This window comes from Panthera tigris, chromosome A1 (genome assembly GCF_018350195.1).
Source record: "Panthera tigris isolate Pti1 chromosome A1, P.tigris_Pti1_mat1.1, whole genome shotgun sequence".
Lineage (NCBI taxonomy): Eukaryota > Metazoa > Chordata > Mammalia > Carnivora > Felidae > Panthera > Panthera tigris.
The window spans coordinates 497,904-522,043 of NC_056660.1; the positions used below are offsets into that span (position 1 = coordinate 497,904).

Consider the following 24,140-nt stretch of genomic DNA (forward strand, 5'->3'; position numbering starts at 1 on the left):
ATGGAATCTGTATAGCTATTAAAATCAACAAACTAGAGTTTTATATGTATTAATGTGGGCATCAAAATATTGAGAGAAAAAAGCAAATTGTAGAGGGATACATAGAAACAATACTATATTGATTTATGGACATAATGTGGTAAAAGAATGAAAAACAAGCAAAGGAATGTTGTCAGGGTGGAAGTTGGGGAGAATACATAGGGGCTTCAATGATATTTTACAATGTTTTACTTCTTACATTAGGTGTAAATTCTCTATTCTTTAAATTCCTAATATATTTTGTAAAAATATCATGCAACTTCTTACCTTGTGTCGGCAAATGGTTTTTCTTGTATTTTTCTACCCGGGTTCCTGAAGAAATCTGACTCTTTTGTAATCGAACTGATGAATTCTATAGTATGAGATAATTTTGAATATAAAATTAGTACTTGTCTACATATTAGTACAATGAATGAAACTAAAACTCAGCTTGCAAGGAGAATGGCTTAAGTTTGTTTATGTTGTTTTCATTTATCATCACCACAGGTCAGAGTGAACAAGCTATTATTTATGAATGTACTATACACACACACACACACACACACACACACACACACACACACACCCCACCTTTGGAAAAACAGATGGCCCTGAACAACGCTGTGGGGGTTAGGGGCACTGATCTCCGAAGAAGTTGAAAATCCATGTACAACTTTGGACTACCTCAAAATTTGACTACTAATAGCCTACTGTTGACGAGAAGCCTTACTAACAATATAAACAGATTAGCACATATTTTTATGTCATATGTATTATACACCATATTCTTTTTTTTTTTAAGTAGGCACCACACCCAGTGTGGAGCCCAGTGCAGGGCTTGAACTCAACCCTGAGATTAAGAGTCAGACGCTTAACTGAGTGAGCCACCCATGTGCCCTATGTATTGTATTCTTACAATAAAGTTAGCTAGAGAAAAGAAAATGTTATTAAGAAAGTCATACACTCAGGGGAACCTGAGTGGCTCAGTCGGTTGAGCCTTCGACTTCGGCTCAGGTACTGATCTCCTGGTTCATGAGTTGAAGCCCCACGTCAGGCTCGCAGGTGTCAACGCAGTTGTCCCCCTCTCTCTCTGTCCCACCCCTGCTTGCACTCTCTCAAAAATATATAAAATGTTTAAAATAAATAAAACTTTTTTTAAATTTAAAAAATGAAAAAAAATTGTACGGAAGAGAAAATATATTTACAGTGCTGTACCGTATTTATTGAAAAATTGTGTGCAAGTGGACCCACACAGCTCAAACCCATGTTGCTCAAGGGTCAACTGTATATTCATTCTTCAAGTGAGGGCATAACAGACAACATAAAATGAAAGTCTTCTGTAACTGTTGCCAGATTAGCCAGAGAAGAGGGCAGTTAGTTACTCCTCAACATCAGCAAAACCCCCTTATCTCTACCTCGCCTGTGAACACTTCCCAACCATCTTGCTCCACTTTGAGCCCTAGCTCCTTACTAAGATGGCTCACCACTGCCTCCTTCTAGGGATGGAAATTTCTCACCCTCAGAATTTACACCCCTAGGTTTAGAGGCAGGGTACAGGTAGGTCTTCCTTGCTCCCCATCACTGATTCCAACCAAATCTCTCTCCTGCCTAACCACCCCTGTCCTAGTTCTGTGTCTCATGTCCACAACTCACCCAACACGTACTCACCTTGCCAGGAGATAACTCCACTGCCTTAGCTTCAGTTTCCCAACCTACTCTATCCTCCCTCAGCCATGGACACCAATGGCAAACTCTACAACTGGTCATTATCAATATGTGCAATTACCAATAACTGCAAACATCTCATTTTCAAAGCCTTTGAATCCAGAATGTGGGGAATTCTACAAAATCATTAGCCTGGTCTACTGAAAAAGCCAATGCCATTTAATAAAATGCTATAGTATCCAGGGGTAAGATGCCATGATTTCTGCAATTAGCTTCACATGGTACAGCAAAACACATACACACAAGTGGTTAAATATTAACAGTGATTGAATCTAGGTGACTCTTCAGGTGGTCATCCTATTATTCTTTCAAATGTCTCTATTTGGGGAAGCTGTTATAATAAAAGGTTTGGGGAGGTGGGGAGAACCCCACTTTCTTCTGACTGCTATATCTAGCTCATTCCTCTAACACCCTAACTCCACCAACTGTACAGGGTCCTACAATTCATTAATCCATATTCCATGTAGATTTTCTATGTCCCTCAAAACCTTATGGTCTTATGCAGCTTAAACCAAGTTTCACCACAGTGACTCTGGTTGCATATACTGTTGCCTCCATGCCCTCAACTCACTTTGTGGTATTCACCTGGATGACCACACCTCTTCTAAAATATAACTCTCCACCACCTTACAACCAAAATGCTGAACAAGAAAATAATGCAAACAACTCTCACCTGAAATATATGATCTCTAACCTACATAGGCTCCCAAAGCAGTCCAGGAACCAGACTACACTTCCCTAGTTCCTTTGCCTTTCACTCTCCTTCTCTCATCTCCCCAAACCTCCTACATCTTCACTCTCAGCTGACGACCAAGCTTTCACTTCACTGACAATACTAACATTAGGAGGGAGCTTCCTACCAACAGGTACCACACGTTGAGCCTGGGTTCCACACCTTCAACCTTCTGCTACCAGGCACATGGTGTCCATGCTCCTGGCCAAGGCCAGACCCTCCCTTCATTCCCTAAATCCCCCCTTCTCTCATTTATGAACATTGCTCCAACAATTTCTTCCCACCTTCTCCTGCATCGGCATTTTCCTCTTTACTGAATCAATTCTGTCAATACAGAATACACTTGTTAATTTTCCCATTAAAACAAACAAAACAAAAACAAAAAAAACCTTTCCTACAGCCACTACCCCTTCTCTTTCCATTCACTGCAAAATCTCTCCAGAAAGTTCTTATTCTCTGTCTGAAACTTCTCATTCTCTCTTATCTAGTCAGGCTTTTACTTTCAACACATTCCTACGTGGTAAATCCAATGACCAATTTTCAGCCCTCATCTAACTTAGCAGCAACCTTTGACATCGCTGGCCACTCTCTCCTCTGGGAAGTACTTTCTTTACTTGGCTCTCAGGACACCACGCTGGCTTCCTTAACTCCATCCTCTGGTTGTCAATTTTCCTCCCCCCGTCTTCTCACACTCTGGCTCAGTACGTGGATCTCTTTACTACCCACACTTTCAGCTTTGGTGAACTCCGCCAGCCCAAAGCTTTACCACACATCCTGATGACCCCTAAACTTTTAGCTCCAATCTGACCTTCTCCTGCTATGTACATAACTTCCCAGACAACATCTCAACCTGAGGGCTAATAGGCATTTCAAATTTACCCATCTAAACCTGAGATCCTAATATCCACGCTCCCAAGAAATACATGCTCTTTTCTTGTGGTCTCTTACAATAAATGGAAACTCTATTATGCCAAATCACTACACTACACTTGGAAGCCATTTTTTTTTTTAAGTTTATTTATTTTTGAGAGAGAAAGAGACCGCATGAGCGGGTGAGGGGCAGAGAGAGAGAAGAGAGAGAGAAAGAGAATCCTAAGCAGGCTTTGCACTGTCAGCAGAGAGCCTGATGCAGGGCTAGAACTCACGAAACTGTGAGATCATGACCTGAGCCAAAACCAAAAGTCGGATGCTGAACCAACTGAGCCACCCAGGAACCCTACTGGAAGCCATTCTTGACTCCTTCCTTGCTGTCACACCCAATATCCAGCTTATCAACAAATCCTATACACTTCTCAGCCCTCCACTGCTGCTCTTCCAGTCTAAAGCCCCTCTCATCTGCGGTGTGAATAACAGTAACAATCTCCTAACTGGCATTCCCAATCACGCCTATAACCTTCTCCTCCCCGTTCAGTCTACAGTCAGCAGCAGACAGAGTGACCTTACTAAAATAAAGGATCAGGCCCCCTCTTCAACCATAGCCCTCCATAGCTCCACTTCTCACTCAGAGGAAACACCCAAGTGCTTACAGGAATCAACTAAGGCCTAATGAACTCTGTCCCACCTCCCTCTATCACATCTCTGATCACATCCCCTACCATTCTCCCCACTTCCTCTGCTCCAGCTCTATAAATTTGAGGGCTCAAATATTTAATATCTCCCTGACTTGACGAAACTGGCTCCAAACCTACCACGGATCCATCTTTTTTTGTGGCAGTCACACACGGACCCATCCTTATGTTGCTCTCTGTAGCTTCTGCTTTCTTCCAGGCGTCTAATCGGAATCTTTCCATCACTTTTATTTCTTCCCTGAGGTCTGTGTTCTCTCTGACCAACATTTCTATTTGGCTTCTAAGACGGCCATGTGTGCTTGACCATTTTGCTTCCTTTCTTTTCAAATCTTCCTGTAAATCTGCTATCTGCTGTTTCAAAGCCTCTCAAAACAAAACAACAAAAAATTACTAGAATAACGCAACAGAAGAAAAGAGATACATCATCAAAACATAAGTGCTGCCATAGCACAGGCAGCAGAAAGGGAAGGCTTGGTCAATCACATTTCAAAAACATCAAGTTTTTCACGAAAAGGGAATGGAGTTCAGGGTAAAGACTCACCTCATACCATCAACAAAACTGATTCCAGAAGAAGGAAGGCACTACTAAGGAGTTCACTGCAATAACACTGCCATGAGGCAATAAAGGTCTACACTAAGCTATTAATTGAAATAGAAAGAAAGACAAATGGGAGATTATCTGGTAAAGAAAAAATTAACAGGAATCATGACTAATTGAATGAAGAGCTGAGGTAAAGGGATGAATAAAACATTCAAAGTCAGGGGCGCCTGGGTGGCGCAGTCGGTTAAGCGTCCGACTTCAGCCAGGTCACGATCTCGCGGTCCGTGAGTTCGAGCCCCGCGTCAGGCTCTGGGCTGATGGCTCGGAGCCTGGAGCCTGGAGCCTGTTTCCGATTCTGTGTCTCCCTCTCTCTCTGCCCCTCCCCCATTCATGCCCTGTCTCTCTCTGTCCCAAAAATAAAATAAAAAAAAAACAAAAAAAAAAACCATTCAAAGTCAAAACCACCAGCCCTGAAAGCAGATTCTGTTCCAGATTCATTAGAAGAAATGGGTTTTAAGAAACTGATCTGTTTCAGATGGACTAAATGACATTTGTGAAGAAACTCCTAGAAATGTCTAGAAGCAATTTGCAACTGTACAAATAAAAATCAAGACCAATGTCAAAACTAAGGAAAAATTCATCACCTACATGGCTTATGTGGGTGCATGATATGGGGAGTGCCTGAAAGCTGAGGCAAGGAGCATGAGCAGAAGCAAGATCTCCTTGCCCACCACCTGAGAACTCACCTGAAGGCAGTGAGGAGCCTTAAGGAGCTCATTAATACGCATGCAAAACTTGATATAAAAAGATGAAATAAAAAAGTACATGGCAGCAAATGAAAATGAAAACATGACAGTCCAAAACCTTTGGGATGCAGCAATGGCAGTCCTAAGAGAAAAGTATATTGCAATCCAGGCCTACCTCAAGAAGCAAGAAAAGTCTCAAATACACGACCTAACCCTACACCTAAAGGATCTAGAAAAGGAGCAGCAAATAAAGTCTAAAGCCAGCAGAAGATGGGAAATAATAAAGAATAGAGCAGAAATAAATGATATTAAAACAACAGAACCCAGCAGAACAGATCAATGAAACTAAGAGCTGGTTCTTTGAAAGAATTAATAAAATTGATAAACCCCTAGGCAGACTTATCAAAAGTTAAAGAGAAAGGACCAAAACAAATAAAATCATGAATGAAACAGATCACAAACACCACCACAGAAATACAGACAACTGTAAGAGAATATTATGAAAAATTATATGCCAAAAACTGGGCAATCTAGAAGAAATGGACAAATTCCTAGAAACATACAAACTACCAAAACTGAAACAGGAAGAAATAGAAAATGTGAGCAGACCTATAACCAGCAAAGAAATTGAAACAGTAATCAAAAATCTCCGAACAAACAAGAGTAGTCCTGGGCCAAATGGCTTCCCAAGGGAATTCTACCAGACATTTAAAGAAAAGTTAATATATATTCTCGTCAAACTGTTCCACAAAACAGAAATGGAAGGAAAACTTCTAAACTCAGTCTATGAGGCCAGCATTACCTGATTCCAAAACCAGACCAAGACCGCACTAAAAAGGAGAATTACAGGCCAACATCCCTGATGAATCTGGATGTAAAAATTCTCAACTAGATATTAGCAAATCTAATCCAACAGTACATTAAAAGAATTATTCACCACGATCAAGTGGGATTTATTCCTGGGCTGTAGGGGTGGTTCAATATTCACAAATCCATCACCATGATACACCACATTAATAAAAGAAAAGTACAAGAGCCATATGATCCTCTCAATTGATGCACAAAAAACATTTGACAGAATAAAGGACCCATTCTTAACAAAAACACTCAAAAAAGTAGGAATAGAGGGAACATACCTCAAAATCATAAAGGCCATATATGAAAGACCCACAGCTAATATCCTCCTCAATGGGGAAAAACTGAGAGCTTTGCCTCTACAGTCAGGAACAAGACGGGGATGTCCACTCTCACCATTTCTATTTAAACACAGTACTGGAAGTCTTAGTCTCAGCAATCAAACAATGAAAAGAAACAAAAGGCATCCAAATCAACAAGGAAGAAGTCAAACAATCATTATTCGCAGACAACATGTTACTCTATGTAGAAAACCCAAAATACTCCACCAAAAAATTGCCAGAACTAATACATGAATTCTGCAAAGTAACAGGATATAAAAATCAACATACAGAAATCTGTTGCCTTTTTATACACCAATAATGAAGGAGAAGAAAAAGAAATCAAGGAAGTGATCCCAAAAACTAGCACCAAAAACTTTAAGATACCTAAGAACTTTAGCACCAAAAACTGTAAGATACCTAAGAATAAACCTAATCAAAGATTTGAAACCTACAGAACACTTATGAAAGAAGTTAAAGACAACACAAAGAAGTGGAAGAACATTCCATGCTCATGGATTGGAATAACAAACATTGTTAAAATGTCTATACTACCCAAAGCAACCTACACATTCAATGCAACCCCTATCAAAATACTACCAGAATTTTTCACAGAACTAGAACAAATAATCCTAAAATTTGTATGGAGCCACAAAAGACCCCAAATAGCCAAAGCAATCCTGAAAAAGAAAAGCAAAGTGGGAGGCATCACAATTCTGGACTTCAAGCTGTATTACAAAGCTGTAGTCATCAAGACAGTATGGTACTGGCACAAGAACAGACACATAGATCAATGGAACAGAATAGAGAACCCAGAAATGGACCCACAAACGTATGGCCAACTAATCTTTGACAAAGCAGGACAGAATATCCAATGGAAAAAAACAACAAACAGTGCTGGGAAAATTGGACAGTAATGTACAGAAGAAAACTTTTTGGCTTTTCATAAATAAATAAATAGTTAAGAGCTTGCAAGTATTAATAACTGGGGGAAAAGAGGCCCGAAAGCTATGAGAAACATCAAAGACAAGCTAACTAAAACAGATTTTTACTACAAGACCAGAAAGTCAAACCAATAAGTGAAAGAGAAAGGTAACTATTAGAGAAAAACACACAAATGTAGTGCTGGGAAAGATTGGTGAGCAAGTGCTCTACCCAAAGGAAGAGTGCAAGATTTACAGTTAGTACAGAGGGCTTCAATTCATATAAATGAACAGAATTAACAGCATTTGGTATGCGGGACATTAAACAGGTCAATGCAACATGACACTGGTGAATTTCCAACTCTTGGCTTATTAATTCACCGATGCCGTTATTGTAGTTTTTTGTTTTTTTTTTTTTTTTGGAAGACTTTGGTAAGTAAACAACTGATATATTTCACTCTAAAAGCCAGAACTACAAAAAATGTTCTTCATGTAGTATCTCAGATTATTTGTTGAGTCAATGAATGATTAATAAATTGATACCCAATTTCTCTTTGACACATCATATAACTCTGAGATCCTTACCAGACTGTCATCCTTACTAACTTATATAAGTATAACAAAAAGAACTGGCATACCTGTATTTCTTCACGTTCTTTTTTATCTGGAAAAGTTCTGGCAACTGTAGTATACTTTTCAAAAACTTTCCGTTCCTTTTGTAGCTTCCTCATTTCCTCCTTTTTAAACTCTTCTATCCGAGTCAATTCTTTTGCTTTCTGTTGTTCAAAGTCTGTAATTTCTCTCCTAAAATGACCAAACCATGTTATCATCTAAAGGGACCATCTTAATGGAGTAATCCACATGTGGTACAAAACAGAACACCAGGGACAGCCTAGGAATGTAGGAACTGCTGGTCTTAGTGAATCCATCTTCCATCCATCGTACTGAGATAGCTGTCAATTAATTCCATGAAGCATTCCCCCAATAAATATTCATTGAGCATTTGCTATGAATCAAGCACTACCCTAGGTACTGGAGAAACCACAGTGAAAAAAAACAAACATCCTTATTCCCATGAAGCCTCTCATTCTAATGGGAGAGACATAATAAACAAGATAAAATATATGGCACATTAGAAAAGTGTTAAGGAGAAAAATAATGTAAGTAAAGAGTGTAGGAAATAGCAAGGAGACTGAAATTATGGATGGGGTCATCTTGCTGAGATAATATTTGAAGTAAAATCTGAAGGGACTGAGAGAACAGCCACGATGGTATATGGACAAAACAGCTCGGGAAGAGGGAACACCACAGGCAAAAAGCCCAGAGGTAGGAATATGCCTGATGTGTTCAAAGATCAGCTAGGAGGCCAGGGTAGCTAAAACAGAGCGAACAAGAGACAGAACAGCAGGAAAAAGTGTCAAAAAACAAACAAAACAGAGGGCCCAGGTGAATTCAGGTCTTATAGGCCAGTGTGGGGACTTTGGTGTTTAGCTCAGGAGAATGCTGATCAGAGAAACTGTCATAACCCAGGTTCATTCTGAGGCTCTGTTAAGAACATATGGAGAGTGACGCCGGCCAGATAGTGGAATAGGACGTCCCCAGCTCACCTCTCCCTACACAAACAACAATCTGACAGCCAACCACAGATAAAACTGCTTTTGTGAGAGCTCTAGGATCCAGGTAGGAGGTTGAGAAACCCCAGTGAAGCCTAAGGCTGAGGACAGCCACTTTGAGAAGACAGTCCCATGGCCCAGTGGCAGGCTGACCAAACGTGGTCCTAGCTACAGGCCTAAAACAGCCCAGTCTGTCTGGAGGCTTGGCTCCAGCCCCATCTGCCAAAGGACCCAGGAGGAGCCACACCCAACTGTGTCCCTGGTAACAGGCCCACAGACCTCAGTCATGACTATAACATCGGAAACAGCTCTGTAACCTGGCTCCAGCCCTGCTCTGTTGTGGTACTGGAGTCAGTCCTGCTCACCCAGGGACCCAGCAGGAGGACTGAGGAGCCTAGCAGGAAGCTGCTCAAAACCTGTAGGAGCCACACCCATTCTCACTCCTGGTAACAGACCCACTGTCTGCACACTCAACAGTGGACCTGAAAGCAGCCCCATGATGTAGCTTCAGCCCTGCTGGACTCTGGTCCTAGAGCAGTCCTGTGCAACTGAGGATCTGGTAGGAACCACATCCATCATGTCCCTGTTCACAGACCTGCCAATTAAGGACACTGTGCACTCAGCACTAGGCACACTACAACCCCACTCAATTATGATCCTGGAGGCAGAACATCAGTCCAGGCATCCAGCAAGAGAAGGTCTTTACCTGCCAAAACTGGTCTGTTAAGACAAAAAGAGCTTTTTGGCCTTTCAAATGCAAAAATGTCAACACAAGAATTAGGCAAATGTGACACCACCAAAGGAAACTAGTAAATTAATAAGGCTCCAGTAACCAATCCCAAAGAAATGCAGATCTAAGAACTGACAAAGAATTCAAAATAATTGTTTTAAAGAGTAAACTACAAGAGAACACAGATAGGGGTGCCTGGGTGGCTCAGTCAGTTGAGCGTCTGACTTCGGGCTCGGGTCAGGATCTCATGGTTCGTGAGTTCAAGCCCCAAGTCGGGCTCTGTGCTGACAGCTCAGAACCTGGAGCTTGCTTTGGATTCTGTGTCTCCCTCTCTCTCTGCCCCTCCCCCACTCGTGCCATGTCTGTCTTTCAAAAATAAACATTAAAAAAAATTTTTTTTAACAAAAAAAAAAAGAGGACACAGATAAACAACTCCACAAAATCAGGAAAATAATATCTGGGGAAAAAAAAGCAAACAACAAGTTCAACAAAGAACAGAAATCATTAAAAAAAAAACCAAAACTATAATTACTTAAAACTAAATAAATAAATAAAACTTAAGGGGTGCCTGGTTGGCTCAGTCAGAAGACCATGTAACTCTCGATCGCAGGGTCACGAGTTCAAGCCCCACAGGGGATGTAGAGATTACTTAAAAATAAATAAAATAAATAATACAAAAACAGAAATTCTGGAGCTAAAGAATACATGAATAAAGTGTAAAATACAATAGAGAACTTCAACAGCAGACTTAAGCAGAAGAAAGAATCTGTGAACTCAAAAACAGATAATTTGAGGTTAGCCAGTCAGAGGAGAAAAAAGAAAAAGAATGACAAAGAGTGAAGAAAGCCCATGGGGTCTATAGAGCACTACAAAAGAACCAATACACTCATTATGGAAGTCTCACAAAGAAAAAACAAGCAAAATCAACAACCCCCTTAGAAGACTAAGAAAGACAGAAGACTCGAATAAAATCATAAATGAAAGAGGACATGTTGCAATAGATGCCCCAGAAATAAAAAGGATCATATTATGAACAATTATATCCCCAAATCTGGATAATCTAGAAGAAACAGACAAATTCCTAGAAACATACAACCTACAAAACTGAACCTAGAAGAAACAGAAAGGCTGAAGAGACCCATAATAAGGAGATTGAATCAGAAATCAAAAACCTCCCAAGAAAGAAAAGTTCAGGACCAGATGGCTTCCCAGGTAAATTCCAGTAAACATTCAAAAAATAATTAATACCAATCCTTCCTGAACTTCTTCCAAAAAAAGAGAAGAAACACTTCCAAACTCATTTTATTATGAGGGTAGTATCACTTGGACGCCAAAGTCAGACAGTGACACCACAAGAAAACTACAGGCCAATATCCCTGATGAATATAAGATGTAAAAATCCTCAATAAACACTAGCAAACCAAATCCAACAGCACATTAAAAGGATTTACACCATGACGTAGTGGGATTCATCCCTGGAACATAAGGCTGGCTCAACATATCAAATCAATTAATGTGATGCAAACTGATGCAGCCACTGTGTAAAAGTTTGGAAGTTCTTCAAAAAATTAAGTATAGAATTACCATATGATCTAGCAATTCCAACCCTGGGTATATACCCCAAAGAACTAAAAACAGAGACCTGAACAGATATTTGTACACCAATGTTAGTAGCATTATTCACAATAATCAAAAGGTAGAAACAACCCAAATGTTTAGCTGTGAGCCAAGAAATGCCAAGGATTGCCAGCAACACACTTCTCCTTCCCCACCCCTCCCTGTTGGCCCTCACCTTCCCCAAGAAGATACTCTCCTCCAATACAAAGGAGATACTCTCCTCCACCTCCAAAAAGAAGAACGGCTTCTCCCCCTCCCCCTCCCCCTCCTAAACAAAGGGCATTGCCATCTCCACCACCAAAGTGTGGGTTCTCCCATTCTCCACTTACCAAACAAAGAACCTCCCCAGTCACCAAGAGACATTCACATTCATTAATATCAAAGCATAGGAAAGGGTCTTTCCCAAGCCGATCTACCCAGGAGCCCCAGTTACCACAACCAAACAGCATTCACCCTCACGATGGCCTCGAGGTCCTCAGACCTCAAGTCCTCCACCTGTTCAAAGAGGAGCATCATCAATCACCCCAAAGAAGGCAGTCCCGATGTCCAAGTACTAGGCCCGTCAGGAGAGTCTCCAGGACTCTGAAACCCAAAAAGACAAAACAGGCTGCCTCACCAAGCCCTCAGTCTGTAAGGAGGGTTTCATCCTCCCAATCTGTCTCAGGATCTCCTGAGCCAACAATTAAAAATCCTCCACCAACTCAGTCTCCTGTCCAGTCTCAGTCACTTTACCAACTGGTCACCAGTGGTACCAGTCAAAAAGGCTAAAAGCCCAACACCAAGCCCATCTCTGGCAAGGAACTCAGACCGAGAAAGAGGTGGGAAGAAAAAGAAAAAGAAGGACAAGAAACACAAGGAGGATAAGAAGCACAAGAAGAACAAAAAACACAAGAAGGAAAAGGCCGTGGATGCACCTGCTGTGGCTGCTGTACCCCTGCAGCCATTGCTGCTCCCACAACCACATCAGCACAGCCAGAACCAGAGGCAGAGCCTGAGCCTAAGAAGGAGACCAAAAGCAAGCCTGAAGACAATCTCGACGACTGAGAAAAGCACTTGAGTGAAAAGGCACTGAGGTCGATGTGGAAGGCTCAAGGGTCCCCACAGTCTTAGGTGGGAATGTGTGTTATGATGTACATTTTATTTGGTCTGTACACAATTCAATTTCAAAATTGCTAAAATGTGTTTGAGCTTTAGACTATCACATTTGTTGTAATAACTGCTAGGTTGAAGTTCACCATGTAAAAAAAAAAAAAGGGCACGGATTTGCATTGCAAACCAAAGGTGTCCACAGTGTATTAGTGACATTCTTTCATTGACAGCTGACATAAATTCATTTCAAGTGAAATATTTTAAGCCAAAAAAAAAAATCCCATTTTAAAAAAAAAGGAGGGTTTCAATATTGTGGGCATTCTTACAGTTTCTTTAAAGGCCTTGGTTATTCCTAGAGGTTTTCCTTTTTTTGGTTTTTTCTTTTCTTTATTTTTTCTCATTTGAGTCTTAGCACCCATTTAAGTTATGATGCTTGTAAACGTTGTAAACGTTGCAAGGACCACAAAGTACCAGAGACATCACTACAAGCATAAAACCTACAGTTAACACAATGACTCTAAAACCGTATCTTTCAATAATAACACTGAATGTAAATGGACTAAATGATCCAATCAAAAGACACAGAATATCAGAATGGATAAAAAAAAAACAAGACCCATCTATTTGCTGTCTACAAAAGACTCATTTTAGACATGACAACACCTTCAGATTGAAAATGAAGGGATGGAAAACTATCTATCATGCTATTGGAAGTAAAAGAAAGCTGGAGTAGCCATACTTGTATCAGACAAACTAGACGTTAAATTAAAGGCAGTTAACAAGAGATGAAGAAGGCATTATATAGTAATTACAGGGTCGATCCATCAAGAGCTAACAATTATAAATGTCTATGCACCGAATTCGCAGGCACCCAAATATATAAAAGAACCAATCACAAACATAAGCAATCTTATTGGTAGGAATGTGGTAATTGCAGGGGACTTTAATACTCCACTTACAGAAATGGATAGATCATCTAGACAGAGAATCAGTAAAGAAACAAGGGCCCTGAATGATACACTGGACCGGATGGACTTGACAGATACATTTAGAACTTTTCATCCTGCAGCAGCAGAATATACTTTCTTCTCGAGTGCACATGGAACATTCTCCAACATAGATCACATACTGGGTCACAAAACAACCCTCAATAAATATAAAAGAATTGAGATCATACCATGCACACTTTCAGATCACAATGTTATGAAACTTGAAATCAACTACAGGAAAAAGTTTGGAAAACCTCAAATGCATGGAGGTTAAAGAACATCCTACTAAAGAACAAATGGGTCAACTAGGCAATTAAAGAAGAAATTAAAAAATATATGGAAATAAATGAAAATGAAAATACAACAATCCAAACGCTTTGGTATGCAGCAAAGGAACTCCTAAGAGGAAAATACATTGCAATCCAGGCCTATCTCAAGAAAAAAAAAAAAAAAAAATCCCAAATACAAAATCTAATAGCACACCTAAAGGAACTAGAAGCAGAGCAGCAAAGAAACTCCAAAGCCAGCAGAAGAAGAGAAATAATAAAGATCAGAGCAGAAATAAACAATATAGAATCTAAGAAACCAGTAGAACTGATCAATGAAACCAAGAATTGGTTTATTGAAAAAATAAACAAAATTGATAAACCTCTAGCTAGGCTTCTCAAAAAGAAAAGAGAGAGGACCCAAATAGATAAAATCATGAATGAAAATGGATTTATGACAACCAATCCCTCAGAAATACAAGTAATTACCATGAAATACTATGAAAAATCATATGCCAACAAACTGGACAACCTGGAAGAAATGGACAAATTCCTAAACACCCACACACTACCAAAACTCAAATGGGAAGAAATAGAAAACTTGAACAGACCCATTACTAGTGAAGGATTAAATCAGTTATCAAAAAATCTCCCAATAAATAAGAGTCCTGGACCAGACGGCTTTCCTGCAAAATTCCACTAGACATTTAAAGCAGAGTTAATACCTATCCTTCTCAAGCTGTTCCAAAAAACAGAAATGGAAGGAAAACTTCCGGACTCATGCTACGAAGCCAGCATTACTTTGATTCCCAAACCACACAGAGACCCAACAAAATAGGAGAACTACAGTCAAATATCCCTGATGAACATGGATGCAAAAATTCTCAACAAGATACTAGCAAATCGAATTCAACAGCATATAAAAAGAATTATTCACCATGATCAAGTGGGATTCATTCCTGGGCTGCAAGGCTGGTTCAATATTCACAAATCAATCAATGTGATACATCACAGTAATAAAAGAAAAGATAACAACCATATGATCCTGTCAATAGATACAGAAAATGCATTAGACAAAATACAGCATCCTTTCTTAATAAAAACCCTCAAAAGTCGGGATAGAAGGAACATATCTCAACATCATAAAAGCCATTTATGAAAAGCCCACAGCTGATATCATCCTTAATGGGGAAAAACTGAGAGCTTTCCCCCTGAGATCAGGAACACAACATGGATATCCACTCTCACCACTGTTGTTTAACATAGTGTTAGAAGTACTAGCATCAGCAATCAGACAACAAAAGGAAATCAAAGGCATCAAAATTGGCAAAGAAGTCAAACTTTCACTTTTCACAGACAACATGATACTCTACATGGAAAACCCAACAGACTGCACCAAAAGTCTGCTAGAACTGATACATGAATTCAACAAAGTCACAGGGTACAAAATCAATGTACAGAAATTGGTTGCATTTTTATACACCAATAATGAAGCAACAGAAAGACAAATAAAGAAACTGGTCCCATTTACAACTACACCAAGAACCATAAAATACCTAGCAATAAACCTAACCAAAGATGTAAAAGATCTGTATACTAAAAACTATAGAAACTTTATGAAAGAAATTGAAGAAGACACAAAAAAATGGAAAAACATTCCATGCTCAGAATATTGTTAAAATGTCAATACTACCCAAAGCAATCTACACATTCAATGCAATCCCAATCAAAATTGCATAGGCATTCTTCTCAAAGCTAGAATAAGCAATCCTAAAATTTGTATGGAACCACAAAAGACCTCAAATAGCCAAAGTAATATTGAATAAGAAAACCAAAGTGGGAGACATCACAATCCCAGACTTCCCTCTATAAAGCTGTAATCATCAAGACACAACAGACACATAGACAATGGAATAGAACAGAGAACTCAGAATTGGACCCACAAATGTATGGCCAACTAATCTTTGAAAAAGCAGGAAAGAGCATCCAATGGAAAAAAGAAAATCTCTTTAGCAAATGGTGCTGGGAGAACCAGATAGCAACATGCAGAAGAATGAAACTAGACCACTTTCTTATACCATACACAAAAATAAACTCAGAATGGATGAAAGACCTGAATATGAGACAGGAAACCATCAAAACCCTAGAGGAGAAAGCAGGAAAAAACCTGTCTGGCCTCAGCCGCAGCAATTTCTTACTCAACACATCTCCAAAGGCAAGGGAATTAAAAGCAAAAATGAACTATTGGGACCTCATCAAGATAAAGAGCTTTTGCACTGCAAAGGAAACAATCAACAAAACTAAAAGGCAACCAAAGGAATGGGAAAAGATATTTGCAAATGACATATCGGACAAAGGGCTAGAATCCAAAATCTATAAAGAACTCACCAAACTCCACACACGAAAAACAATCCAGTGAAGAAATGGGCAGAAGACATGAATAGATACTTTTCCAAAGACATCCAGATGGCCAACAGACACATTAAAAGATGCTCAAGGTCACTCATCACCAGGGAAATACAAATCAGAGCCACACTGAGATACCACCTCACACCATCAGAGTGGCTAAAATGAACAAATCAGGAGACTATAGATTCTGGCAAGGATGTGGAGAAACAGGAACCCTCTTGCACTGTTGGTGGGAATGCAAACTGGTGCAGCCACTCTGGAAAACAGCGTGGAAGTTCCTCCAAATATTAAAAATAGAACTACCCTACGACCCAGCAATAGCACTGCTAGGAATCTACCCAATGGATACAGGAGTGCTGATGCATAGGGGCACACGCACCCCAATGTTTATAGAAGCGCTTTCAACAATAGCAAAATTATGAAAAGACCCTAAATGTCCATCAACTGACGAATGGATAAAGAAGATGTGGTTTACATATACAATGAAATACTACTTGGCAATGAGAAAGAATGAACTCTGGCCATTTGCAGCAACGTGGATGGAACTGGAAGGTATTATGCTAAGTGAAATACGTCAGTCAGAGAAAGACAGATACCATATGTTTTCACTCATGTAGAACTTGAGAAATTTAACAGAAGACCCTAGGGGAAGGGAAGGGGAAAAAATAGTTACAGAGAGGGAAGCAGGCAAACCATAAGAGACTCTTAAATACAGAGAACAAACTGAGGGTGGATGGGGGTGGGGGAGAGGGGAAAGTGGGTGATGGGCATTGAGGAGGGCACTTGGGATGAGCACTGGGTGTTGTATGTAAGCCAATTTGACAATAAATTATATTAAATAAATTTAAAAAAAGAAAAGAAAGCATAGTTCCACTGGATGCCTTGACTTCAGACTTCTGGCCTCCAGAACCATGAAAAAATAAATTCCCGTTGTTTTAAGCCACCTCATTTGTGTGTACAGTTGATCCTTAAACAACATGGTTTGAACTGCATAGATCCACTCATAAACAATTTTTATAGTACAGTACTATAAATGTATTTTCTCTTCCTTATGACTTTAACATTTTTTTTTCTGTACCTTACTTTAATCATGAGAATATGTATATAACACATATAACAAACTGTGTTAAACAACTGTTATTGGTTAAGGCTTCCAATCAATCATCAGTAGATTATTCCTAGTTAAGTTTTTAGGGAGTCAAAAGTTTTATGTGGATTTTCGACTGTGCAGGGGTTTGGAGCCTCTAACTCCTGCATTGTTCAAGGATGAACTGTACTTTATTACATTAGCCCTAGAAAATTAATGCATTGGCCAAGGTAGCACCTGAAATCACAGCTCCAAAATGCTTGTCAAATTTCAATTTATGAACTCATCACTAAGAAAATTCCCCTTTTAACACACTTCTGATGACAGTGGGTCATTTTAATTAAAAAATTCTTATGTGGTGGGGTGCCTTGGGTGGCTCAGCCGGTTAAGTGTCCAATTTCAGCTCAGGTCATGATCTCACAGTTCTTGGGTTCTAGCCCCACACTGGGCTCTGTGCTGACAGCTCAGAGCTTGGAGCCTGCTTTGGATTCTGTGTCTCCCTCTCTCTCTGCCCCTGACCCACTTGTGCTCTGTCTCTCTTTGCCTTTCCAAAATTAATAAATGTTTAAAAAAAAAAAAATCTTTTTTTTTAATTCTTATGTGGTAAAGGTTTCACTTCCTTTTCCTTTTTATTGTTGGATCGACAAAACTTATTTCAAATATTCTAGATAAAATCTTAAAGATAAAAGTGAATCATTGTATCTTTTCCCAACATATATGCAAACTTACCTAAGTTTTTCCAAGGCACTTTCCCGTTCAATGCGAAGTTTAGCTAAAGATGTGTTCTCAGCTTTAAATTTTTCTATTTCTGTTTCCAATTCAATTACTTTCTCTCTCAAAACTTGAGATCGAGCACTGTCACCTATAAAATAGGCCATATATATTGAACTTCACAAAAGGTCTTCAGCAGCAGAAACCAGCTAGCTATTAATACTAAGAGCCAAAAATATGGTAAACATCTGTACTATTAAAATGCACAAGAAACAATGCCTCTGAAAAAAACAAAACAAAACTATACGAACCTGACTTTCCAGATAAAACCAATCTAAATTTAAAAAAGACATTATTCAACTGAAGAGTAACAATCTACCAATGAATTAACATTACATATAAAAAGAAATCATTCAAATAATTTTTAAAAAGCTAATACATATGTTTTTTGTCTTTTTGATAACAGCCAATATTGTAATAACTGTATGGTGACAGATAGAAACTAGACATATCATGGGATCATTTCATAATGTATAAAAATACTGAATCACTATGATGTATACCTGAAACTAATACTGATGTTGTACATCAATTGTACTTCAATTTAAATATGTATATATGAACAGGAGTAAGTAATTCACAAGACATCTAAAGCAAGTAATTAACATCAAAATCAAAGTTTACTCCCACTAATCACGGAAATACAAATTAAGATGTTTTTCACATACCAATTTGCTATTTCAAAGAGTAAAAAAGCCAACACTTCTGTTCTTCCACTACCCTTTTGAAAAATTGATTTCCGCACAAAAATATGCATTGCAACGTGATTTCTAATAGTGAAAAATAATTTAAGTATCTAACATTAAGGAAATTACTGAATAAAATGATGCTGTATTCACATAGTGTTCTGCAACCTTTTTAAACAATTTTTTAATGTTTATTCATTTTTGAGAGAGAGAGACAGCACAAGCAGGGGCAGAGAGAGAGGGAGACACAGAATGTGAAGCAGGCTCCAGGTTTTGAGCTGTGAGCACAGAGTCGACTCAGGGCTTGAACCCACAAACCATGAGATCATGACCTGAGCTGAAGTCAGATGCTTAACCAACTGAGCCACCCAGGCACCCTATGTTCTGCAACCATTTTTAAAATACACAAAAGTGTTTTAAAGAAATGGCCAGTGCATATTATACACCTGGTCAAAGAAGATAAGGTAATTTTTTTGTTTTTTGTTTTTTTTTTTAAGTTTATTTATTTTGAGAGAAAGAGACTGGAGCACGGGGGCAGAGAAAGAGAGAGAGAATCCCAAGCAGGCTCCACACTGTCAGCACAAAGTGCAACGTGGGGCTCAAACTCACAAACTGTGAGATATGACCTGAACCAAAACCAAGAGTCAGATGCTTAACTGACTGTGCCACCCAAGCACCCCAAGAAAGAAAAGCTAAGTTTTTTTACTTTTTTTTTTTAAGTTTATTTGAGAGAAAGAGCAGGGCAGCGGGGGCAGAAAGAGAGAGAGGGAGAGAATCCCACAAATCCTGAGAAAAGACCTGAGCTGAAACCAAGAGTCAGATGCTTAACTGACTGAGCTACCCAGCTGCCCCAAAAAAGATAAAGTCAGTTTATGTTTTTTATCATTTTTTTAAGTTTATTTATTTGAGAGACAAAGACAGCACGAGTGGGGAGGAGCAGAATGAGAGGCAGAGTGAGAATCCCAAGCAGGCCCCATGCTGCCTGCACAGGGCCCAACACGAGGTTCAGACTCACAAAACCGCGAGATCACGACCGGAGCCAAAACGAAGAGTCCGACGCTTAACCGACTGAGCCACCCAGGCACCCCAACATAAGTTTTAACAAATGTCTGTACCATATTAAAAATACATAGGAAAAATGACTGGAAGGAAAAATTCCAAAATGGTATCACAACTACCTTCGGATAGTTCAGTTATAAACATTTTTCATTCTATACTTAAGCTTTCAAACTTTCTGCAAAAAGTACTACTTTTAAAATCAAAGTATTTTTTTAAATAGTTTAAGTTAGGGGCATCTGGGTGGCTCAGTCAGTTAAGTGTCCAACTCTCTTTTTTTTTCATGTTTGTTAATTTTGAGAGAGAAAAAAAAAAGAGCACACATGTGGGCAGGGGAAGGGCAAAGAGAAGGTGAGACAGAAAATCCCAAGCAAGCTCTGCCCTGTTAGGCCAGAGCCCAATGTGGCGCTCAATTCCACAAACCATGAGAGCATGACCTGAGCGGAGATCAAGAGTCCAACACTTAAATCAACTGAGCCACCTGGGTGCCCCAAACATCCAACTCTTGATCTTGGCTCGGGTCTTGATCTCAGGGTCATGGGTTCAAGCCCTCTGTTGGGCTTCACACTGGGCAAGAAGCCTACTTACATAGCTTAAGTTATAATTTACATTTTTTTCAATGTTTACTTATTTTTGAGAAATAGAAAGACGGAGTGCAAGAAGGAGAGGTGCAGAGAGAGAGGGAGACACAGAATGTGAAGCAGGCTCCAGGCTCCCAGTTGTCAGCACAGAGGCAGTGCGGGGCCTGAACTCACAGATGGTGAGATCATGATCTGAGCCAAAGTCGGATACTCAACCGACTGAGCCACTCAGGCACCCCTACAATTTAAAGCACCTGTGCTTTGGTAGGTATTCACAGTTTACTACATGATATGATGGAAAGGAGTTTTCCATATAAGTTTTAGAAGTCCATCGCATCAACTATACAACCATTAAATGGAACGTGGCAGATGTGTAAGCGGGAAAAAACAATCTCCAAAGTTTATTATAAGGTGAAGAATGGCCTATAAAAAACGTGTTTTCAAAGTGTGTGGATTGCTCAGTCAGTTAAGTGTCCAACTTTGGCTCATGTCATGATCTCACAGCTCCAGGGTTCTAGCCCCACATCAGGCTCTGTGCTGACAGCTCAAAGCCTGGAGCCTGCTTTGGATTCTGTCTCCAGTCTCTCTGTCCCTCCCCTGCTCACACCCTCTCTCTCTCAAAAACTGAATAAATATTAAAAAAAATTTTTTAAGTGTTTTCATTTGTGTAGAAAGAAGATTACATACCCACTCCCACATATGCTTTCATATGCACAGAATCTTTTTAGAATATACAAATGAAATGGGAATGTAAGTTCCTCTAGGAAAAGGAATAGGAACCCAAATATAGGGAAGAAAGGAAACTTCAATTTTACTGTATTTCTTCTTGGTCCTATCTAGCAAGTTAGCGCATGAGTAGTAAAAAAAATAAAAATAAAAAAATAAGTAAATACATAGTCATTTTAAAAAGTGCACACACAAAGGTTCACCTCATAGTGACACAAACCACAAATTGGATACTCTAGTTACAAAAGAAACTTATGTTACCTCAATTCATAATGAAGCAATTAATGTTACAGCCTTGAGAATAAGACATAGGCTTAAATTAGAAAATCTGAAATCAGAATGCATCCATATCTTTTGTACTAGCGGCCATTACATTATTTAGACCCACAAAACAAATCAAATTTTAACAATCACCTACTTAGACTTCTACTGAGCAACTAGAACGATTAGGATTTTAAGTGTTCTGATAAGATACCCCTACTGATAAGATAAATGTTAAATTTATAACATTCTGATACCTATTTTATAATGCTGACTTACCAGGTGGTTGGTCTTGACTTGGGTTTAACTTGGGTTCACTTCCCAAGTGTGAATCTGATTTGGGTTTCAGTTTCAAAGCAGGAAAGAATTTCATCATGAGATCTGACGTAGGAGGAGGGCTTGTGCTCCTACTGGATTTCCTCAAGTCTTCTCCCTTCTTGACTGGTGCGACCTTCCTTTTTATTGCTTTGTCTGGTACACATATTTCACTCTTATTAGGGTAGGCTGCCTGAGGAGTCCCATTAGTGACCTCTGTCCCAAGAACAGCATCATGTTTAAATGAATTCTCTTCAAGGTCAGTCCAAGTTCTTTCATCATCAAAGTCAATTTTACTCATACTTACAGATGAGGGTCTTCTTGAGGACTCAGAAACTTTGTTTTTCAAGCTTTCTATTATGATAGACTCATCACTACTATAATCTTTATCAGACAAATCTAAATCAACATCTCTCCTTTGATCTTCTTGCATCCCAGTGTCCCTAAAAGGCCCCTTACCATCACAGACCTGTGGACTGTCTTCTCTGCTGCTGAAACCCCTCTCTTTATCGTCAGTTGATGGTTTTATGGTAACATCAAGTTGTTCCTCAGAGTCGGTGCTACTGTCACTGTCCATGGCACCTTCGTCATCACCTACATTCCACCGAGTCTGATTTTCAGAAGTGCTAGTTTGGAATGCTTTCCTACTGACTTTACAAGACTGTTCCTTATGTGCTTCAGGTGAGGACACTGAATCAGTCTGTTTGGGTGCGACCTCACACTCACACACATTATCAGGTTCAGTACAGTCTGGAGCCTCATTGTGGTTACACTGAAGAATGGGATCCAGTGTCACCATCTTCTCCTGCTGTACGGCTTTGACAGGGGTGGAAGACAGCCGGTGCCCTTTGCAGATCTGCTGGTCCCTCTCTAAGATTTTCAGTACAAATGAAGAATTACTGGAAAATGAGATTTCATCAGCAGCTTGCTCCAAAAACAAAAATTCATCTAACTCCAAATTTTCCTTTTCCTTTTCTCGTTCCCACTTTTCTAACTTTTTCTGAAGAGAAATGTCAAGAGAAGATTCTGACTTTTTCAAGGTCTCATTTATTGGGCTCTTAGAAGCCATGCAGCTGACCAGCCCTGCTGAAAGAGGAAGTCTGTCTCTACCTGGTGTCTTATTCCAGACTTTGCAACCAACATCACAAGGTTTTGCACACTCGGGCATTTCTCTACTATTAGATTCAACTTTTTTTTCTAATTTGATCTGGTCTCTAAATTGCCCATCACATTTCTTCCCTGCCAGTATTTTCAATCCTGATGGAGAAAGACTTTTCCTGTTGTTACCCTTAAGCACTTTTGGCTTCTGACTAAGTGTGACAAAACCACTGCTGGCCCTAGCTTTATTGTTCTTTTTAACAGGAGGGTTCTCTGTACACAGTTCTTTGTTTATTAGAGCAGTTTTCCGCTGGAATTGCTGTCTATCCATTTTAAACACAGGTTGGTCCTCTGAAATGCTCTGATTAGGCACTAGTTTACTTTCTCTCCCTTTCTGAGACTTAGATTTAGCATTAGTAAATCTAGCTAAACCTTCTCCTCGTTTCAAAAATGGTTGTTTTGGCTTTGCTTTGATTGGCAATGATCCTTCTGCTTCCTAAAATAAAGAATATTTGAATTAATTCTGGTATATCCAAGTTATCTCAATGTTCTTTTTAAAGCAAATTATAAATAAATCTCTAAAGCCTCATCTAACTTAATCAAGATAGTGGCGATGCCTACCCTTAGTTGTTTTCGTTTCAGTTCTTGTTCTTCCAGTCGAATTTGTTCTTCTAAGTAGTCTTCAAATGTCTGTTTCCTCTCTCTGATAGCAACTTTAATAGGCCTAATCATAAAAATAAAGTTATTTAGCATGCAAGTCAAGATGTGGTGAATATCTGCCTCAGTGTGCCTGACGGAGATACCCCTGATTACACTGAGAACTAACCGTTTTCAAAGTCACAGACCCCGTATGAGAATCCAAAGAAAGCTATAATCCTACCCCATCTCCCAAAATACAGAAAAATACAACACTCTACACATGATTGGAAAAAAAAAAAAAAAAAAAACCCTTCTGAAGTTCATTTTTTGCCTATAGATTATACAACTTTAAAATATACTTTGAGGAGCGCCTGGGTGGCTCAGTCATTGAGCATCCAACTTCAATTCAGGTCATGATCCCATGGTTCGTGAGTTTGAGCCCTGCGTCGGGTTCTATGTTGACAGCTCAGAGCCTGGAGCCTGCTTTGGATTCTGTATCTCTCTCTGCCCTCCCCCACTCACAGTCTGTCTCTCAAAAATACATTAAAAATTTCATTAAAAAAATAAATAAGAATAAAATATATTTTGAAAATACTTCATCAAATAAGCACTTTAAGAAAGATCCTTGACAAGGGCGCCTGGGTGCCTCAGTTGGTTAAGTGCCAACTTCAGCTCAGGTAATGATCTCACAGCTTGTGAGTTCAAGCCCTGCGTCAGGCTCTGTGCTGACAGCTCAGAGCCTGAAGCCTGCTTCGGATTCTGTCTCCCTCTCTCTGCC

At 39.5% G+C, this 24,140-nt stretch overlaps 1 protein-coding gene across 9 annotated transcripts in view; it reads right to left on the reverse strand.

Moving 5' to 3' along the window:
* Nucleotides 1-24,140, reverse strand: part of CENPJ (centromere protein J) — a 55,070-nt gene that overhangs the window by 15,513 nt on the left and 15,417 nt on the right. For 8 of the 9 annotated variants that reach the window (XM_042992873.1, XM_042991075.1, XM_042989576.1 and 5 more), the window contains 6 exons: nucleotides 23,345-23,447; nucleotides 21,590-23,219; nucleotides 17,959-18,091; nucleotides 8,068-8,233; nucleotides 4,165-4,407; nucleotides 307-391 (listed from right to left, as the gene is read on the reverse strand). In XM_042992873.1, the coding sequence (XP_042848807.1) occupies nucleotides 307-391; nucleotides 4,165-4,407; nucleotides 8,068-8,233; nucleotides 17,959-18,091; nucleotides 21,590-23,219; nucleotides 23,345-23,447 (2,360 nt within the window). The remainder of the gene's footprint in view (nucleotides 1-306; nucleotides 392-4,164; nucleotides 4,408-8,067; nucleotides 8,234-17,958; nucleotides 18,092-21,589; nucleotides 23,220-23,344; nucleotides 23,448-24,140) is intronic. The other variant, XM_042993504.1, reaches the window with a different exon arrangement.